The sequence below is a fragment of the Vipera ursinii genome (genome assembly GCF_947247035.1).
Source record: "Vipera ursinii genome assembly, chromosome: 12".
NCBI classification, from domain to species: domain Eukaryota; kingdom Metazoa; phylum Chordata; class Lepidosauria; order Squamata; family Viperidae; genus Vipera; species Vipera ursinii.
In genome coordinates this window covers 6,365,567-6,386,459 of record NC_139525.1, presented here as the reverse complement: position 1 = coordinate 6,386,459, position 20,893 = coordinate 6,365,567, and the positions used below count along the sequence as shown (strand labels likewise).

Genomic DNA, 20,893 nt, shown 5'->3' with positions numbered 1-20,893 from the left:
GAAGACCAACTCTTAACATCTGATTACAATAACTCTTTGGGGGAGGAAATCACACACTTTCATTGCTCTTGTCAACATTGCTTTGTGGGGTGGTGTTTTTTTTTTCTTCCCTCTTTTTCCATTTTGTGATGTTGGTTTGCATAATTGTTTCTGAGTGAGGAAGCTGAATTCCTTTTAACTTCTTGTTATTAAGAACTCAGCTCTTCAACATGTATTCGCAGTTCTATATACATCGACAGCCACAAACCCAAAGAGCTTTGCCTACAAATAAAAATCGTGTTAAGCTGTGACTATGTACACTCACACATTTAAAGCCCAAAATAGCCTCGCTTGGTCAGGGTATGCCTTTATAGCTGGTGCTCATGGATCAGAGTGGCACTGCCCCCAGAGACAGACACGGCCTGGGCAGGAGGTATGAAGTTTGCCAGAGGGATCAGTTTGACTGGATCTTCACTGGTGCACAGTCTATCGCAGGCGTTGTAGAGCTGAGGCCTAGGTCCCCCTTGGCCTTTCTCTGTATCCTCCTTGGAACCGGCCCGCCCAAGGGTGTGTCTTCCTTCTGAGATGGCTCCTCGCACCCAGCCCTGCTGGAAGCCAAAAGTTGGCAAAGGTGGATTGGATTGCTGGTACTGTGTCAACGAAGGAGGCATCCAGCAATTGTCAGAATGGCCGAGGATGAGGCATTCCTGCGTGCAGGTTTCAGAAGCTTCAGTGAGAGCTTTTTGGAGGTTCACCTCAATAGCTTCAAAGAAAGAGAAGGAGAAGGTTAAACATCAAGGAAAAGGACTGCTTTTTTCCTCTGGCACGTTCAATCTACAACATGAGTTTGCATTCTTGAAAAAGAGCGAAGACAATGGCTTATGGTAGCAAACAATCGCATATCTCTGTTTTCCCAAACTGGTGTTTCCCCCCCCCTGAAATGCTTGGGTTATTTTTAAAAGGATGCTGGCCCACTAAACAAAATTTGAGGGGACACCTTAAAGGCTCCTGATTCCTGCTTTAGACAAGAAAGCCTTAGTGATATTTTAGCTACTCCAGGTATCTGAACTGGACCAGCATACAAATTCAGCAAGAAAGCCAATAAATAAATGAATAACTGTTCTTGAATGATTGAAGTAAGAGTACCATAAAAAAATGGAATTAACAAAGCTAATTTGAGGAACAGAATGCAAAGATGGGACACCTTTTACCTTCTGCATTTAGGAAGGAAAAGATTAGAACCTTGGCTTATTTTATTAGTGTAGATTAGATGCCATCAGATATAATTGGAATGCAAAAAGTGTTGCTGTACAGAGGAAATAGAAGTAAACACTCAGTGGTATGAAATATTACCTTTTTGCACCGTGAAATAAGCAGCATTGGAATCACATTCATCAACACCTGGCTGACAGTAACATGAAAAGTGGGGATTGTTTGCTATGAATATTCACCAAATACCATATCTTTAGTATCTGCTGTGTAATGCATCTTCTTTCTTTGGGTGCATAATCTACTTCTCTACCCTGCTCCCTCACCAAGTTGTGTTATCCTCTTATTCATTGCCTGCCTATACCTTTCTGGAATAGCAGTTCTGCAACAAAATTAAAACAGGCCCTAACAATATTGTCTTCCACATAGAAACAACAGGGTGAGAACCGTTTTGCTAACTGAACACACTGGGGTGCTGTTTGTGTGTCTCTGAACGTTTGAGTGGATGTTTGTGTTTCCCCCAAAATGTAACTTTGTAAGTAATTTTGTTGTACTCTATTTTGCATGTCCTTTTTTACCAATATGCACACTTTTCCTAATATATGCATTTTTTTTTGTATGGATCTTTTCATATTGCCCACTTCAAAGATACGGTTGAATATTGATTTAAGAATGTTAAATTATGCCATGTAAGTTTGGATAGAAACGTCTGCACCCTATCTTGAAATTTGCTCCTTCTATTACTACAGCTAGGTTATGTTGTAAAAAATGGAGTTCCAGACAGCTGAGAAATAAGCTATTTTTTTTAAAAAAAAAACCTAACTGATCTAATTCAGGCTTGAGAGAACTCTGAATCTTTGTGGAGGTTTCATCTAGCATTCAGGTTTAGCAATATAAGTCTCTGGATCACATGATTTTACAGGAACATTAAGGCTGTGCACCATTGTGCTTGTCATTTGTATGATCCTAGAGAAAGACATGGTGATGTTAAAAAGTTGTAGAGAGGTGTTACATTCATAGCCCTCATGCTCCAAAGTATATTTTGGAACCAAATCCAATGTGCTTCAGTGGTCCTAATATCCATTATTATATGGGGATATGCAAAGACCTATTCTGTTGTAGAACAGAATAAAAGCATAAGCCTTTGTACATGTCTGTATTATCCAACTCCAGTGCTTTTTTTCCTGTCTTTTCTCTAAGAGTTCAAGATGGTGTATTGAGATGTTGTCCTCACAACTTTGTCCATATTAGGTAGGAAATAATGAAGAGAGAATGAATGGTTCAAAACCATCTACTGAGTTGTGGGCTAAGGGATCAAGGAAGGATTTGAAGTTTCCATTGACCAATCATAATGAGTCAATCATAATGAATGGCTATCTATCTCCTGACCCCACCTCACTATTTATTTGCTGGCTTCCTGGACTTTTCAATTCACCGTGATCAACGGTTACACTTTTGTTTTACCATACTTAAAGTAAATTAAATAGGCCTGAAAAATCGAGGTCTTCAGTAGCAGCGCTAAGACGATTTTGAAGGCCTAAAAAGTTACTAAGTTTCAATCTTATTTTATTTTTATGTGTAATCTTTACTGAATTTTTCCCCCATGAATAAAAGATAAACATAAGAAGTTATATAAAAAGGAGAGTTAAGAAAGAGAAAAAAAAGATAAAAGAAAAAGTGCGAGACTAAGTACAAATAAAGAAGAAAAGAAACAATAATTAAAGAAGCGACGTCTGATCTTCTTTATAGCAATTACAAACCAACTTATTATCACTCTTCCTTCTTTTAGAATACATTAAACAGTTCCTCTTTGTCCCTTTTAATCAGCGAATCCAAAAATCATCATAAGTAGGGATGAGAACCGCATCTATCTATCTATCTATCTATCTATCTATCTATCTATCTATCTATCTATCTATCTATCATCTGTCTATCATCTCATCTATCTAATCTATCATCTCTCTCTCTCATCTATCTATCTATCATCTATCTATCTATCTATCTATCTATCTATCTATCTATCTATCTATCTATCTATCTATCATCTTATCTATATCAGCTATCTATCTATCTATCATCTATCTATCTATCTATCTATCTATCTATCTATCTATCTATCATCTATCTATCTATCTATCTATCTATCTATCTATCATCTTATCTATCTCAGCTATCTATCTATCTATCTATCTATCATCTATCTATCTATCTATCTATCTATCTATCTATCTATCTATCTATCTATCTATCTATCCACACACACACACACACACACACAGAGTTGCTGAAATATTTTTATTAAGTAGCTATAGTAGTGCCTTTCAATGTTATCAGCTCAATAGGAACTTTCTCAGGTGATGCCAACAACAAGCTTAAACTACTCACGTCAGCCAACAGCTAATACTAAATGCACTGCTGGTTTGCTAGAGGTAGTATTTCGGACTATGCAGGAAGTGAGATCTAATGTGAGTAAATTAGGACCTGGAATTACCTCAGTGGCTTCAAACAGTTACTTGGATAGCTTTTAGCTGCTTTAGCTATGTAAGAGCCTCAGAATGACGGTAAAAATGAAGAAGAAAGTAGTAATCGTCTGTTAGTATAAGTCGGTTTTCTTCAATGAGGTCAGTTCCAAGACACTTTAACAAAAAACCCTAAAATTATCGCTATTATAATATACTTTATTAAAGTGGTGGGTCTTTTTTTTTGGAAGGAAGTTTGAATAATAAAAGGCCTTTGGGAGCACATTGCTATGAATATTTTAGGATTTCGATATAAGTTTAAATACATTTGAGGGGGGGAAATGTAGGATCATGATTAAAAGTTTCAAAGCTTCATTGCTCTTTAATCCTAGACAAAAATAGAACGCACATTTGTGGTTAACACATTAACTGTTTGGCTTATTAGCAAGAACGTGCATACACACACATAGTCACATAGAATAATTGATTTGGATTTATATTAAGTGAAAAAAATACATTCTTCATTCCAAAGAGTGTGTTCAAATAATATAACCTCTAATGCCTTTCTTTCTTTCTTTTTTTTTGCAAAGCTGAACAATGCAGTTATTTTTTTTTTCTCTTCTAGAAATAGCATAAGAGTGAATTTCTTGGAATTTTTACTTCTAATCCCCTTTGGGGATAACATGAAAAAAACATTTCTTTCCTCTTGAATCTTTAAATATTTAAATCAGGAAAGGTAATGAATGGTTCCACTTTTTTTCCAGATAATTTGATGTATATCCCAGGCCCTACAGTAGCAGAAGCATCAGTAAGAAGATGGCGTATTTCATTTGATTGTAGGTATAAATAACAACGGCTTTCATTTAATATTTAATTAGCTGCCTCACTTTTGAACTGTTCCAGCTTAAAACATTGATGGAGACCTTCTTTTATTTAACAAGCTCATATCTAGTTACAGCACTGTGACTTTTGGTTTCAAAATGAGACTGTTTTTGATATAAAGGGCCATTAAAACATCAACTATGAACAAGGCAAGTTCTAAGAGTTCCTTCTAGTAACTTGAACCATAATTGAAATGGCCTTGTTACAAAAGGTGGTTTAATGTATTTCCCATGGAGAAAGCTATTATATTATCTCACCATTATGAAACATTCAAACAGATTGCATACATGGTATAGCTGCATGTATAGAAAGCACTCAGGGATATTTAAGAAAAAAACTGAATATATATATATATATATATATATATATATATATATATATATATATATATATATATATTCATTAAAAAGTCTGACAAAAGTTTCACAATAGAGTCAATAGAATTCTTTGTCAGGATGAACTGGCAGTACAATAAGATTCCCCTGCAACTAAGTCCAGGGGCTTGCAAAAGCTGTTAAAAACGTTAAGAGCCTGTGAAGAAAACATTGTCAAGGAGCATCGTTTGACTCTTGACTTTGACTCTGAATTGTAGTCTTCTAGGTAGGGTACAGTTCTTCCCTAGTGAAAATCCATGCCACCTCCTACATACCTAATTCTTATCCCTTTATTCTCTTCTCAGAATGAAAAAGAAAAACACAATGACTGAAGTCCAGATGAGATGGAGGATTAATGTGTCCATATGCTGGAAATGGGTATGTCTAGTTTAATGAGAAGGACGAGGGGGGACATGATAGCAGTCTTCCAATATCTCAGGGGCTGCCCCCAAAGAAGAGGCAGTCAGGCTATTCTCCAAAGTGCCTGAAGGCAGGACAAGGAGCAACGGATGGAGACTAGTCAAGGAGAGAAGCAACCTAGAACTAAGGAGAAATTTTCTGACAGTTAGAACAATTAATTAGTGGAACAACCTGCCTCCAGAAGTTGTGAATGCTCCAACGTTGGAAGTTTTTAAGAAGAGACTGGACAGCCATTTGTCTGAAATGGTATAGGGTTTCCTGCCTGAGCAGTGGGTTGGACTAGATGACCTCCAAGGTCCCTTACAACATTATTATTATTATTATTATTATTATTATTATTATTATTATTATTATTGTTGTTGTTGTTGTTGTTGTTGTTGTTGTTGTTGTTGTTGTTTTGACTATGAGAGATTTATGGTCCTCATAATAATGCAATTTCTCCATACTCACGCAAGGAACCTTTGCCCATCACCCCGTATCTAGCCTAACATTCTGTGGGACAGAAAGGAAAACAGAAGAATGCAAAGTTCTTACAGACGTGGAGAGAGAATCATGGTGGGAATGGGAAGACCTTGAACTCCCACTGGAAATATAAGGCAACCCCATCACTATTTTTGCTTTCCTTTGGGCCATCTTGATTCTTACGTTGCATTATGAGGTCAACCATACAAGCTCTTCAAAGACACTGTGAAGGAAGCCCCATGCCACAGTGACATTCAGCCAAGAAAGATGAAGCTATGTCAGAACCTGCTGGTGAAGCTTCCACCAGCTTTGAACACAAGGCATTGCCAAAAAAAAATTTGCAAAAAAAGAAAGAAAGAAAGAAAGAAAACACAAAAACCCACAATTGCTAAAAGCAATGGAATTCCAGAGCATCCATTGTGCTAGACTTCGCACTTCCTGATTGGGGCTGCAGTCACATCCATGTCCACAGATGAACTGTACAACATTGTGTCTTCTGTGAATCCAGAGGACTATCATCTTTGAAATACAATCAAGTCATGTATAGTGGTTGGCCTGTTACAGATGGTGACAGTGTCTACTTGAATTTGAATATATATATATATATATATATATATATATATATGTATGTATGTATGTATGTATGTATGTATGTATGTATGTATGTATATGTATATGTATATGTATATGTATATGTATATGTATATGTATATGTATATCACAATTTAAGGTAGTAGCAAACAACATCTGCATTGTTGTCAAAAAACCTACATCACCAGGAGGCAAGTTCAATTCAAGTGAATCTTTACCTTTACTAGGAATTGGCATATGGAGTACCTAGTTATGTTCTATTTCTGGAAATTCTGGAGTATGGGAAGAGAAGAAAACACTGAAGGGACAGGATCTCATTTATCAACCTCTAAATCGAGAGTGAATATGCAATTCTGCAAGCAGAGAAGAATTACACTTCTCCTTCTGTGTACTTACAACTCTATGTATTGGAATTGAAACAATACATTAAATTACCTTACATAAAAATGTTGGCAAGGGCTAGAAAACTGCAAGCAACCTGATTAAAATAAGGTAACTCTGGTTATTGTGAAAAGACATTTATATCCCCTCTAACAGTGGTGTAATTCCAGCCCTTCGTTAACCAAGCATTTAAGAACCCATTAACGCCAATTATACAGTGGGATAGACTTTAAAGTTTCATTATTTATTTGTTCAATAGTCATTGACCATATGGCTCTATGGCTGAAGCCTTGGTAGATACGTGCAGGCATTTAATCAAGCTTTTGATTTTAACCAAGCTAACAGTAGGAAAATTTCCAGAGATTCTGCAGGGAAACTCAGAAGGAAAATATGTTTCACCTTGGTCTGTCCAAAAAATAAACTTGGAAAGTCAATTTGGTAGCAGGTCAATCAGGACTACCCATTGTTGGAAATCTCCTCTTAGTTTGAACACCCAAAACACTTTGGGACACAGTTTGCCCAAATAGCATCTGTTGATTCAAGTTGTTTTTATTTTCCAGTGGGGTATATTTTTTTTGGTAAAATAAACATGTAAGAGGAACATTTTATATGGTTCAGAAGACTGCCAACAAAAGATGAAAGTTGTTTCATTGGTCATCAAAGAATGTTGACAATTCTGTGCTGAATTTCGAGAGGATATAAAAAAAGTAGCAACACTTGGATGTGGGAAGTTAGTTAATACCCTTTTTTTTTTGTTGTTGTTGATCGCTGATTGTCTCCAATTTTAGTAACTGTCCATGGAATTTCTCACGTTCTCTTCTGATGGTTCACAATCTCTCAAGTTTGGTCCCCTAGCACTTTTAATGGGTGTGTGTGTGTGTGTGTGTGTGTGTGTTGAAATTAAAGCAAGCCTCTTTTTATACCACAAATCATACTTAGATTCTGTGATCGGAAATTAAGGCCTTCGGGTCTTGCTCTGTGATTTCAGAGGCAATTATGCTTTTTCCCCTAGATTTGTTTTAGAACTTATTTAAGCCTTGAAAGAAAGCTCAAAGCACTTCATTAAGCCACATGACAATGGGAAGAAATGTTGACTTCAATTAAGCTTTCAAAATATGCTATTATATTGTTACAAAACAGGATATTAAATGTCTTTCTACAGAGAGAGAGAGAGAGAGAGAGAAAGAGAGAGAGAGAGAGAGAGAGAGAGAGAGAGAGAGAGAGAGAGAGAGAGAGAGAGAGAGAGAGAGAGAGAGAATGAAAAAAATGTGGACATATGAGTGGCACATATCTGAACTAGCTAGTTTTGTAGTTTTTATTGTCATGGGGGTAGAAAGCTGTGACTTTCAATTATTGCTAACCAAAAGGGGGGGAAAGGGGGGGAATAAAAAGAAAAAGTAAAAGTAATGCAAGGAAGGACAACACTCTGTCTTCCAGCTAAAACCTTGAAAATCCCATAGAAAAAGCTCATGCATTCATGCATAATTAGTAGAGGTCAGCAGATCAAACTTATTAATGGAAAGTGCATTTTAATTCTCATAAACTGTGGTTGGAGGAGTTTCAATTCTCTTTTGCATATTAGGCTGCTTAATCACATTGCACAACATTAGTGGAAGGGATGGGCTGGAAAAAATAAGAACTGGCATCTCAAATAGGCCTTTCCAAGACAAAATCCACTTTTTCTCCATCATAAAAGTTCCCAGAAAGGATAATTAATCAGCTAATCATCTGCCGCAACCGTGCCCCAAAGCTGATTAGAGTCAAAGAACAATAGCAAATGATCCTAGACCCAGATATTGAAATATTGGAATTATTGTTATACTCTCATCCAGCCATCCACTTGGGTGATAAATCTCAATCACATATACATTACACCTACATCTGAAAGTAATATCTATGAAATACAGACCCACCACTTGATTTCCATAGAAGACTTGCGAGGACAATAAGCACTGAGAGTTTGCAACACTAGATTCCCATTAAAAAAATCAATTTAGGTCAGCCAGATTAATCAGCTAATGCCATGAGCTAAGTTAGTGGGCAGATTGTCACTTCTAGCTTTAGGTTGCATGAAGTAAAAACCTACCCATACCAAAAAAAACACAAAAAAACAAAAACAAAAATCACACACACACACACACACACACACACACACAACCCTTCATCTGAATATATACTACTCACTGTTACCTTCAAAATTTTGGGAGAAAGTTTCCTTCATGCCCCAAATGTTTTATAATGCTTATAGTCATTTTTTTTCACTAGGAATTCTTAGGCAGACATCCAGTCTGGGATTTTTACACCAAGATTGATACCTGCAACTTTTCAGACATTTTATTCCCATACATAGGGTAGATTTCTGAGATGCTACTTGTAAAATATTGATCTATGTCAACTTTTTGGCAAAGCAAATCAGTCATACAAGAGTTTTGTGTCTTCATGCTATAACAGTATTTGTATGAATTACCGTAATATCCTACAGAAAAAAAAACAACACAAGAGAATTGAGACCAGCACACAGACAACATGAAACAACTGTGCTTGTCTTTATCCCACCATCCTGTGTGTGAATGCAATCGTAACACAGAAAACAGAGCTTCTGATTTAAAGGTAAGATGCCACTTTGAATCAAGGAGAGGCATGAGTTTCTCTTGTCTGTCTCCAAGTTCTTAACCGAACGGCACAATGAGAGGTACACCTGGGTCGTTGTTATGAGGTTGTAAAAGATATTGTGGGTTTTATGATTGCATGACAAATTAAGTTGATTGTATGTATTATTTATTGCATTTGATAATGATGGTATTTGTGATAATGTTATCCATGGGATGTTACTGCGGTAAACTGATTGGAATCAGAAGGTTGAGGAGCATTAAAGCATTTGTAATAAATAATAATAATAAAATGTTACTGGAGCCGTAGTAGCCGTGGTTAGAATGTAGTATTGTAGGCTAACGCTGCCCGCAGTCTGGAGTTAGATCTTGATGGGACTTGAGGTTGATTTAGCCTTCCATTCTTCTGACGACCCAGATTCTTGGGGGCTGTTGTGTGGTGGATTCTGGAGAGCAGGAAGGACGCCGAGACGATGAGTACAGCTTAGCAGCTCTTTTATTAGGTGAAGGGACTATACTAGGGAATAGGGGCTACCTGCACTCTTATATATACCTGGCCAGTACCTGGCCAGGTACTCAACCAATCAATCGGTTTGAACCTGTTTCCCGCCGAAATGCTTCCCGCCCAAACAGTTACAGTTCAACGCCTCCTGGTGGTGACTCTTATACACAGCTTTAGGTGTTGCATAACACCTTGATACATAACAGGGGCAATATGTTGACCTTGTAAACAGCTTAGAGACAGAGGGCTGCAAAGCACTATGAAGTGGTATATCAGTCTAAGTGCTATTACTATTGCTGTTTCAGGGATTGCCCAATAGGTAAAGATGAATGTACTTTAAGGAACTGGATGTAATTTGTGCCCTTATATACTTCAAATCAGTCATTACACACTGAGACTGTGGTCTTGTGCACCTAGAGCTCATGGTTTGAGATAAAGGTCACCCTTAGGACTCTGGTGAACATATCATAGACCCCTCTTGTGAGATATCCCCACTTAAATGTTGATTTTAACTGAGCTTTGAAGGCTTTCTTTGCATCATTTTTCAACTCTGTAATATCTACTATAACAGATGTTTAAAATGCAGCACTGGGACAGGAAAATCTAATCAGTATATTATATTATTGGTTGCAAATTAAATAAAGGGAAAGCTGAAATTATGGCAATAAAATAAACATGGAAACAGCAACAATATTCTTCAAGATAATATACTTGGTCTATTGAAAAGGACTAGACTATTAATTAGATATTTCATATATATGCTGATGAGAATTTTAATTTGTTTAAGATCTGCTGTCACCTACCTGGGATAAGTTTAAGGTGTAATGTGTCTTCTCCAAAAATATTTTCCACTAGTCCATTTGCTTTCCTAACATTATATAGCAGTATATTTGTACTGCTGTTTAATATCTTTATACTCATTATAACAATAAAAAAGCATCATTTTGTTTTTGCTAAACCCCTTTTTTCTTGAAACACCCATGCCCTCCATTAGAGACACAACTGTGTTTTACATCATAGTGTAATCTGAGCTTGCCTTTTATGCAGAGAATAAATTTTGAAAAGATGAATAGATGGCTGAAAATAAGCTCATTCTAAAATGTACCAATGAGTAACCAGAGGGGAAAAAATATGAAATCTGTATGGAAGAAAATTGCCTCTAGAATTATTTTCAGTAAAAAAAAAAGCAGAAGGAGATGCAAACCGTGCATAAATAATAAAAGTACATGTGTTAGATAGGGCTATGATAACTGCCTCCCTCAATTGATGAGGATACATGTACATTACCACTGTGAGATTAAAGAAATCTAACATATTCAAGCACGGTGAAACAGGCACTTTCTTCTTGAATGTCTTGTTGAAGGTGACATGAAATAAATGCAGGTAGTCACTATATCTAGTTTCTCACAGGATCCAATGCAACACTCTAGACCAGAGGCCCCCAACCTTTGGGGCACCAGGGACCCGTTCCATGGAGAGAGGTTTTTCCACGGACCAGAGAGTGTGTGGTTTTGTGTGCTGCCTGCATCCCATGGATGAGGTTTTGCTTGTTTGTGCAGACCGGTTGCTGGCATGCCGTGGCCCAGTACCAGTCCACAGACTGGGGGTTGGGGACCCCTGCTCTAGACCTAGAACATAAGGACCTGGCCAATGAACAGTCATAGCCTTGCCCCCTTGCATCTGAAATTTCCCGGTAAGACATAAAGTCACCTTTCAGAATTTTCTCTAAATGTTTTGCACCTTCTTTGTGTGGTCTCTTCTCCATAATGTCCAAGAATAATATTGGGTCCAGAGGACAGTGGGATGGGGTTTCATTGGTTGTGAGCAGTTGCTACTGCTAGTATTTCTAGTTTCACCCAGTGAAATAGTTTCTGCCCGTAATTGGGGGAAAAAAATATTCAAGACACTCTTTAGGCACCAGAGTAGAAAGCAGGAAGACATGAGTTTAAGTCCCACCTTAGCCATGGAAGCTATCTAGGTGGCTTTGGGCAAGTCCCTCTCCCTCATCTCAGCTCACCTCACAGGGTTGTTATTGTGGGGAAAAGAGGAGGAGGAGGAAGATGTGTTGGATATGTCACCACCTTGAATTATTTGTAAAAATAAAAGCAGGAGATAGATGATACATAGACAGACAGACTAACTGATAGATGATAGCTAGATGATAAATGCTAGATAGATAGATAGATAGATAGATAGATAGATAGATAGATAGATAGATAGATAGATAGATAGATATTTAGATAGATAGATAGATAGATAGATGATATTTAGATATTTAGATAGATAGATATTTAGATAGATAGATATTTAGATAGATAGATAGATATTTAGATAGATATTTAGATAGATAGATAGATGATATTTAGATATTTAGATAGATAGATATTTAGATAGATAGATAGATAGATAGATAGATAGATAGACAGACAGACAGACAGACAGACAGACAGATAGATGATAGATAGATAGATAGATAGATAGATAGATAGATAGATAGATAGATGATAGATAGATAGATAGATAGATAGATAGATGAGATGAGATGATAGATAGATGATAGATAGATAGATAGATAGATAGATAGATAGATAGATAGATAGATAGATAGATAAATAGACATACATACAGACAGACAGACAGACGGATGGAGATGATAGATAGATAGATAGATAGATAGATAGATAGATAGATAGATAGATAGATAGATAGATAGATAGATATTTAGATAGATAGATAGATGATATTTAGATAGATATTTAGATAGATAGATAGATAGATAGATAGATAGATAGATAGATAGATAGATAGATAGATGATAGACAGACAGACAGACAGACAGACAGACAGACAGAATCTTTATGCAATGATGACATTGTTACTTAAATCAAGTTTTGGCTTTCCATAAAACACTGAAGAATAAACTAATCCCAGAAGGCTGGGATTTACTCATCAAACTGCTAAAATGTAAATGGCTGATGGTTCAATGCATTATATACATTATAAATTAAAACAAGGAATATATGGAAAATTCAGTTACAAATGTGCATTATGCATCTGAGTAGGGTGCTTACTGTATAACCCAAGCTTTAATCTGAATTTATTCTAGCTCATTCATTCTAGTTATCTCTTTAGTGGAGTACTAATCTGTCTGGGTAGGTATAAAAATATGAACAGATTTTTGGACTGGATTTTTTTTTCCCTGAGCAGGATGTTTGAAAGCCTTCTGATCTGCCGGATAAATGAAATTGGAAAGGTAATAATTAGGCTGGTAATTACTTAGAGTTCAGTCTCTTATGTTTTTTATTTCCTTCATTTCTGGGCAGCTGGAGCAATGACTCATTAATAATAATAAAGTCATTTAACCCTACAGGCAAATTACAAGGAGAAGGATGCCATTTGTCATCCAACAGAAATGGAACAATCATTGGAGAGGAGAGAGTGATCCCTGTTACATATTCATGGCTAAGGATAAAAAGGACACTTGGCACTTATTGTTAACATGACATCCCAATCTGCTTCTTAATTATCAATAAACATTAGAGAATAGCAAGCAGAAGACAAGGAACCGCTAATATGGAATTTTCCTACAGAGAGATTCCCAAAATTGTTTTGCAGGTACCCTGCATGTATATAAGAGTTAAACGGTTGCCAAATTTGGCCACTTCCAGATGGAGGGATTTCAGCTCCCCAAATTCTGAACAATGTTGTTGAGACTCTAGTAAGAGTGCAGAATAGAGCAACAAAGATGATTAAGGGACTGGAGGCTAAAATATATGAAGAAAAGTTGCAGAAATTGGGTATGTCTAGTTTAATGAAGAGAAGGGCGAGGGGGGACATGATAGCAGTCTTCCAATATCTCAGGGGCTGCCACAAAGAGGAGGGACTCAAGCTATTCTCCAAAGCACCTGAAGGCAGGACAAGAAGCAACGGATGGAAACTAATCAAGGAGAGAAGCAACCTAGAACTAAGGAGAAACTTCCTGACAGTGAGAACAACTAACCAGTGGAACAACCTGCCTCCAGAAAGGGTGAGTGCTCCAACACTGGAGGTTTTTAAGAAGAGACTGGGCAACCATTTGCCTGAAATAATATAGGCTCTCTGCTTGAGCAGGGGTTTGGGCTAGAAGACCTCCAAGGTCCCTTCCAACTCTGTTATTCTGTTATGACCACTTTTTTTAAATAATATTTTTATTAATTTTCTAATTTTACATTTAGGTATTTAAAAAGCAACATGGTGGCTGGGTTAATCAATAGTTCTGTAATATACAAAAATCTTTAGCACAAATCTCAAACTACAACCTCAAATATTTCCTCTCTTTTTCCCTTAATATCTACTATCTCATATTTAAGCTAATATAGTTCTTATCATCTCAACTAAATAAAAAAAACATCATTATTACATTTATCAGTAATTTTTTAAGCTTATCCTAAAGCTTAAGATAATTACTTTTACATTCAATCTTTACATTCAATCAATGTCCTATTATTGACTTTTCCCAATTTTTGGTTTCCCATCAATATTCAAATTTAATATTTGATATTTATATATTTTTTTTATTTTTATTTTAATCCCATTTATATCCCGCCCTTTTCCTAAGACTCAGGGCAGCTTACAATTTAAGCACAAACTAATGTGCTTAGCAATAGCCTTCATTCTATGTATATGCCTGCTTATTAGGGCTTTCAGGGGCCCCCAAGCAGCATTTTTACAAAGTCAGCTTAATTGCCCCCAACAATCTGGGTCCTCATTTTACCTACCTCGGAAGGATGGAAGGCTGAGTCAACCTTGAGCCTGGTGGGACTCGAACCTGCACTAATTGCAGGCAGCTGGTGTTACTTAAGGAGGTATTAGCTCACTGCTCCACCAAGGCTCCTACAATAATTTCCAGGTTTTAGGTAACCAAAGTTTCCTTTATCTCAATTCATAACAAAATCTAATATTGTAAATACACATCTTATCTATTTGGGTATATAATCCTTAATACAGGGAACTTCAATCCGATGTTTGGGAAGAAAAACAAAATAATGAATTGTCCTCTAGCACAAATTGTCTCTTCACTAAATAGTGATACTTCTACAATATCATAGGAGGCTATTCATTTCTCTGTGCACAATGAGAAATGTTGAACTTATTCAGCATTTATTTTAATTAAGAACATCTGTTATCCCTAATGTTCTTGAAATGCAGTTTGGGACCAACAATCTATGCAGATTTAGTGGATGTTGTAATGGGTTTTGAGAATATAGCTAATGCAAACCTTATTAAAAGTTCACATTATTTTAAGAATAGTGCAAGCTGGATTTTTTGAATTTTGAACTCTGTCTTTCTGGCATCCATTCATTTTAAAAAGTTTCCACGATTATGAAAATTGTTTTGCCTAAGTTTTTTTCTCTGTGAGTGGATTTACAATCCAATTAGGTTGCACCTAAATATGAAGCTTAGTGTGATATCATATTAATGTGCTATAATTTCCCTTGTGAATGCTCTGGATCATATTCATCTGCCAGAGGCAGGGAAAAATAACCCAGACCTGGGAATATAAAAGTAACTAATATACTACACTGAACAATTGGGTTGTTGAGACAATTACAAGTTCTAGAGAAGCCTATACCTTTAATTATCTTCAGGGATGATGGGATGGGGAAATGTCTTTAGCCATGTTTGTTTATAGTTCTGAAAATTTCCTCAGGGAAAATGTCTCCCTGGTGTGATTTTTGTGCACTTGCCCTCTTTTAATGAATTTTTTTAAAAAATACTCCCCAAAACTTGTGGCAGACAATGTTTACAAACATTGATTCAATTTGGATTTAAGCTGATGTTTTACCTATTTAAGGGACGCAGTGGCTCAGTGGGTTAGGACACTGAGCTTGTCGATCAAAAGATTGGCAGTTTGGCGGGTCAAATCCTGAGTGCCGTGTTGCAGAGTGAGCGCCTGTTACTCGTCCCAGCTTCTGCCAACCTAGCAGTTCGAAAGCATGTAAAAATTCAAGTAGAAAAATAGGGACCACTCCGGTGGGAAGGTAACAGCGTTCCGTGCGCCTTTGGCGTCTAGTCATGCCGGCCACATGACCACGGAGACATCCTTGGACAAGCGCTGGCTCTTCGGCTTTGAAACGGAGATGAGCACCGGCCCCTAGAGTCGGAAACGACTAGCACGCGTGTGTGGGGGAACCTTTACCTTTACCTTTAGCTATTTAATTCTAATATCTACATAAAAACCAAACCATATCCTTGTCTCTTTCATTCCTCCTCCTCCTCCTCCTCCTCCTCAAAGATCTGCTCAAAGTAAATTACTATGTGCTATATTTTAACAGAGCACTGATTCCCATGAATAAAAATCCATAAATGAAGCAGACAATATACCACCATTGCAACGTCTCTTTTTATAAATGGATGCCATGTGTATTATGTGACCTCACTCTGAACTTTTTACATTATGGGGCTTAAACTGCTATTTAGTATAAACAATGGCATCTAAATGTGTAATCCAATTTTCTTTCCAGAATAAATTTGTATATATAAAAGCACAGGGAACATAAATATTCTTTAATGCATTCATAGCTGAACCGACAACGCTACATGAGTTTATGTTGATTATTAGATATCAAATGTGTAAAAAGTCTCCATGTATCTAATCTTGTTGATAATCCTTTGGGTGATACATCAGTCTAGGGTTTTTTAAACCAGAGATTTAGTCAATCTGACAAAAATGGAAATCTTACGAGCATTGCAATTTTCACATCAAGTTGACTTAAAACGTTTGAATGACTGACATTTCTATCCAGTTTCATAAATAAAATTAGCACCAAATAGGTGATAATTTAAAACAGGATATTCCAGCTTCCACTAGTATCCAACTATAGGTAACATTGATATATCAGTATCTGCACCTTTGAGAATTCTGCTTTTAGAAAGTCTGATGCAAAAATGAATGGATACACATTTCTTAAAGTAAAGGGCAGATCCTAAATTAACTTCATGAACACTTGGCCATTTTTTTCCTGATTTTTTAGTGATGTGGACACCAGCTTAAAAAGAAAACCAAAGGCTTTGATGAATATGTCCCTAATGCTGAAGACACCTGCCTCCCACTTGGAAGATTAAGAGTTCGATCCCAGGTAGTGGCAGATATTTCTCTCTGTGCAACATCAGGAAGGCCATCTGGCCTGTAAACACTCAGCTCCATCTAGCCACCCTGAGTCTACCCCAAATTAAAGAATCACAGGATTATAAAAATGGAATTTAGAAGAATCTTCCCAATGTGGTGCTGTACCAACACATGGACTACAACTCCCTCCTTTACTACCAATATAACTGTTACTCCATATGCATGAAGGGACGCAGTGGCTCGGTGGGTTAGGATGCTGAGCTTGTCGATCAGAAGGTCAGCATTTTGGCAGGTCGAATCCCAAGTGCCACGTAACAGAGTGAGCACCCAGCTTCTGCCAACCTAGCAGTTCGAAAGCACATAAAAATGCAAGTAGAAAAATAGGGACCACTAAGGTGGGAAGGTAACAGCGTTCCGTGTGCCTTTGGCGTCTAGTCATGCCGGCCACATGACCATGGAGACATCCTCGGACAAGCGCTGGCTCTTCGACTTTGAAACGGAGGTGAGCACTGGCCCCTAGAGTCGGAAATGACTAGCACGCAGTTGGCAGAATTAGCCTGCAATATTGCATTCTAAGCTCTGCACCACCATGGCTCTGGATGAATGTGTTATGCAGATAAAATTCACAACTAAGGTCACAGGATGTCAGTATATGGAATCCTTACTAAGAAGCACTTTAGATTCGAAGGCAAATAGAAGTATTTCAATGCAGGTGGATGGTCTCATTTTCAACTTTTTAGAAACGGCTGTATCCTTCCTGGATGCGGTATATCTCTCCATATTTGCCTTAATGAGTTGCAGAGAGGTATTATGCATGCAACTGATAATACCTGAAAACACCTTTTTGCCTTTTCATTTGAAGCACTGCACAGCCCTTCTCCTCGTGCTACTTTGGATGGTCCCCACAGGGACAGTTTAGGAACAAGGAATGGTCGCTGATTGAAAGCTTGCAAGGGAGTAAAGAAAGTGGCAGTCAGCATTCCCACATGATCGGAAGCCTGCCCCAGATCCATCCCATTCTCTACACCTCATATCTCCAGAGCAAAACCTGACAGCAGCTTAAAATTGTCATGCAACCTAAGCAGCCAGTCAATTTGCATTTTCTTCCAAAGTTACCCACCAAGCTTAAAGTCGTAAATGGCAGATTCCATGTCTATTAAAAATTCACCCATCTGTTATGGCACTGCCCACCTCCTTGGCCCGCAAATTCGTCTCTCTTCCCCTCAAAATGTCATTAATATGCTTGGAGTTAATTCATTCTAGACCCAGAGCTTCAATTCACATTCACGTTGGTAGAATATATTCATCACAAATGATGTGACTTGAAAAGGCAGATTTAGATTCTGACAGAGAATAATTTATCATGGCTGGGAAAGAGCTTCCCACCAACTGGGCTATTTGAAAGCAGCAAGATGAAAATACACCAACTGGAGAAAATGCACAAATGTGTGTGTGTGTGTGCCTGTGTGTGTGTGTGGGGGGAAGAATAGAAAATAAAACATATGAGAGAATAAAATTGGGGCTGGCCATTTCAAAAGGAAGAAAGACTATTCTCTCCCCCGTCCCCGCCCCCCCCCCCAAAAAAAAATGTCATTTTCTTACCGATTTTGGTCTGGGCAGATCTCTGAAAAGGCATTTCCATCAAAATCCTTGATGCACATTAAGAATAGAAAGTGGTTTTCACGTTGGTTAATCTACGAGCATTCCCACATATTATGCTATGCCATAATGACGTTTCTTTAGTATGGTTTTAATCTGTGGCAGAAACAGCCAACTGCATGTGGATGTAAACTCAAGACACCACAGATAGGGCAATGTATGCAACTGAATAACAGAGTTGGAAGGGACCTTAGGGGGTCTTCTACTCCAACCCCTTGCTCGAACAAGAAGCCTACACAATTTCAGACAAATGGCTGTCCAGTCTCTTCTTAAAAACCTCCAGTGATGGAGCACCCACCACTTCTGAAGGCAAGCTGTTCCACTGGTTTATTGTTCTCACTACCAGGAAATTTCTCCTTAGTTTTAGGTTGCTTCTCTCCTTGATTAGTTTCCATCCATTGCTTCTTGTTCTGCCTCCAGGTGCTTTGGAGAATAGATGGACCCCCCCTCTTCTTTGTGGCAGCCCCTCAAATATTGGAACACTGCTATCCTGTCACCCCCTAGTCCTTCTTTTCATTAAAGTAGAGATACCCAATTCCTGCAACTGTTCTTTATCTGTTTTTGCTTTCAGTCCCCCAATCATCTTTGTTGTTCTTTTTCAGTGTATATTCAATCTCTGTCCAGATCCCTTCCCACACCATCACACATTCAAATGCTTTCTCATTTTATGGAAGTTCTTCCAGGAATTTTGCTCAAGTGCCGCAAATTTCTCTCTCCCCCCCTCCCCCGGTTAATACGTTACTTAATGTAGGTATGGCATCTTGGTAGGTACTTGGTCACTCTTCTGCCAAATATCACATTTGACTATATTGTTCTGAGCTGAGAAGTATAAGAAAATAAACACTTCTGACGTTATGACTTTAAGACTTTAGGTTAATAGACTTTAGATCTACTGTAGTTTAATTGATCTGGTATCAGATCATGCAGTAGATTTCTAGTAGTACCATTATTTGGGATTCCCAAAGGGGGAAAAAAAGTTAATTTGTCTCCAAAGGAGTGGATATTTTGTCAGCAGTGTGTGAAACCCAGGAAAACGTCTCCTGAGAAGCCCCTGAATAAATGATAAGGCTTTAGATTATGTGCATCCCTCTCCAGCTTTTACCCCAGGGAAGGCGTGAAATAGATTAAGCAGTGGAATGCCTCCAGGAGCTTTGTGAAATAAATTAAGCAATGGGATGCGAGTATATTCCTTCCTTGCTGCCCACAGACATCCTACTTTAGCAATTGAGTTAACTTTGGTTTAAATTAAAAATGATTAAATGAGAACCTAGAGCTACTCCGAAAAGATAAAAATGGCAGATGGTTATGCCTCAACGGTCAGGGGAAGAAAAAAAAAGAAAGACAAGGAAAGCTGAAGCAGAAAACAATTTTAGAAGATGCTATGAAAGTGGATGGGAAGGAACCTTACTAGTTGGCCCATAATTGGGTGTTCTGTGAGTGGCCATTCTGCCATAATAGACATTTTGTGAGAGGAAGCGCAATAAGCCTCACATTTCTAATGATGCTCATAGGCTGCAAAAGACAAAGACAAAAGAGAGATCAAATAGTAGTCATTAAAGTCTGCCTAATGGACGCGGCATTAAGTGAAGAGAGAGGAGAATGGACGAGAAAGAATTGGCGAAGACAACGGAGTACAAAGACCTGCAATTGGACCTAGAAAGACTGTGGCAAAAGAAAACAAAGATAGCATGAATAGGTACCTTGGTGCCATCCCAAAAGAACTGAAGCACCTCTTGAACACCATTGGCAAAATTCACCCCCAGTCAGTTCCGAAAGGCAGCTTTGCACGGAACAGCTGGCACACCATCAAACAAATGAACGAACAAAAAACATCTGTTGTTTGAATTTCCTGCACTCAGTCGTTCAGTTCCTAGCCTTCTCAGGACTGGACTATTGTAAAGCGCTCTACGTGGGGCTACCCTTGAAGAGCATTTGGAAGCTACAGCTGGTGTAGAGTGCGGCAGAGTGGGTAGTTTTGGGGGCCCCCAAGAATGGCCTCTGTAACACCACTGCTCCGTGAGCTGCGCTGGTTACCAGTCTACTTCCAAGTGCAAATCAAGGTGTTGGTAATCACCTTTAAATCTCTTCATGGCACGGGTCCAGATTACTTGAGGGACCATCTCTTCCTTACAACTTGTGCCAGCTGAGGAGGCATGCTGCGGGTCCCACCAGCCCGATTATTCTGCTGTTGCCCCTGCCCCCTGGAACATCTTGCCCCCCGATGTGAAGTTGGCCGCAACTGTTCTATCTTTTCGTAA

General features: G+C 38.0%; 1 protein-coding gene across 1 annotated transcript in view; it reads right to left on the bottom strand.

Annotated features, from left to right (window-relative positions):
• Positions 1 to 347: 347 nt before the first annotated feature.
• The window catches only part of PCDH11X (protocadherin 11 X-linked), a gene marked incomplete at both ends in the record, with an annotated part of 442,916 nt that continues 422,370 nt past the window's right edge, over positions 348 to 20,893 (bottom strand). Inside the window, one exon of the mRNA XM_083371795.1 lies at positions 348 to 742. Coding sequence (XP_083227921.1) covers positions 348 to 742 — 395 coding nt within the window. The remainder of the gene's footprint in view (positions 743 to 20,893) is intronic.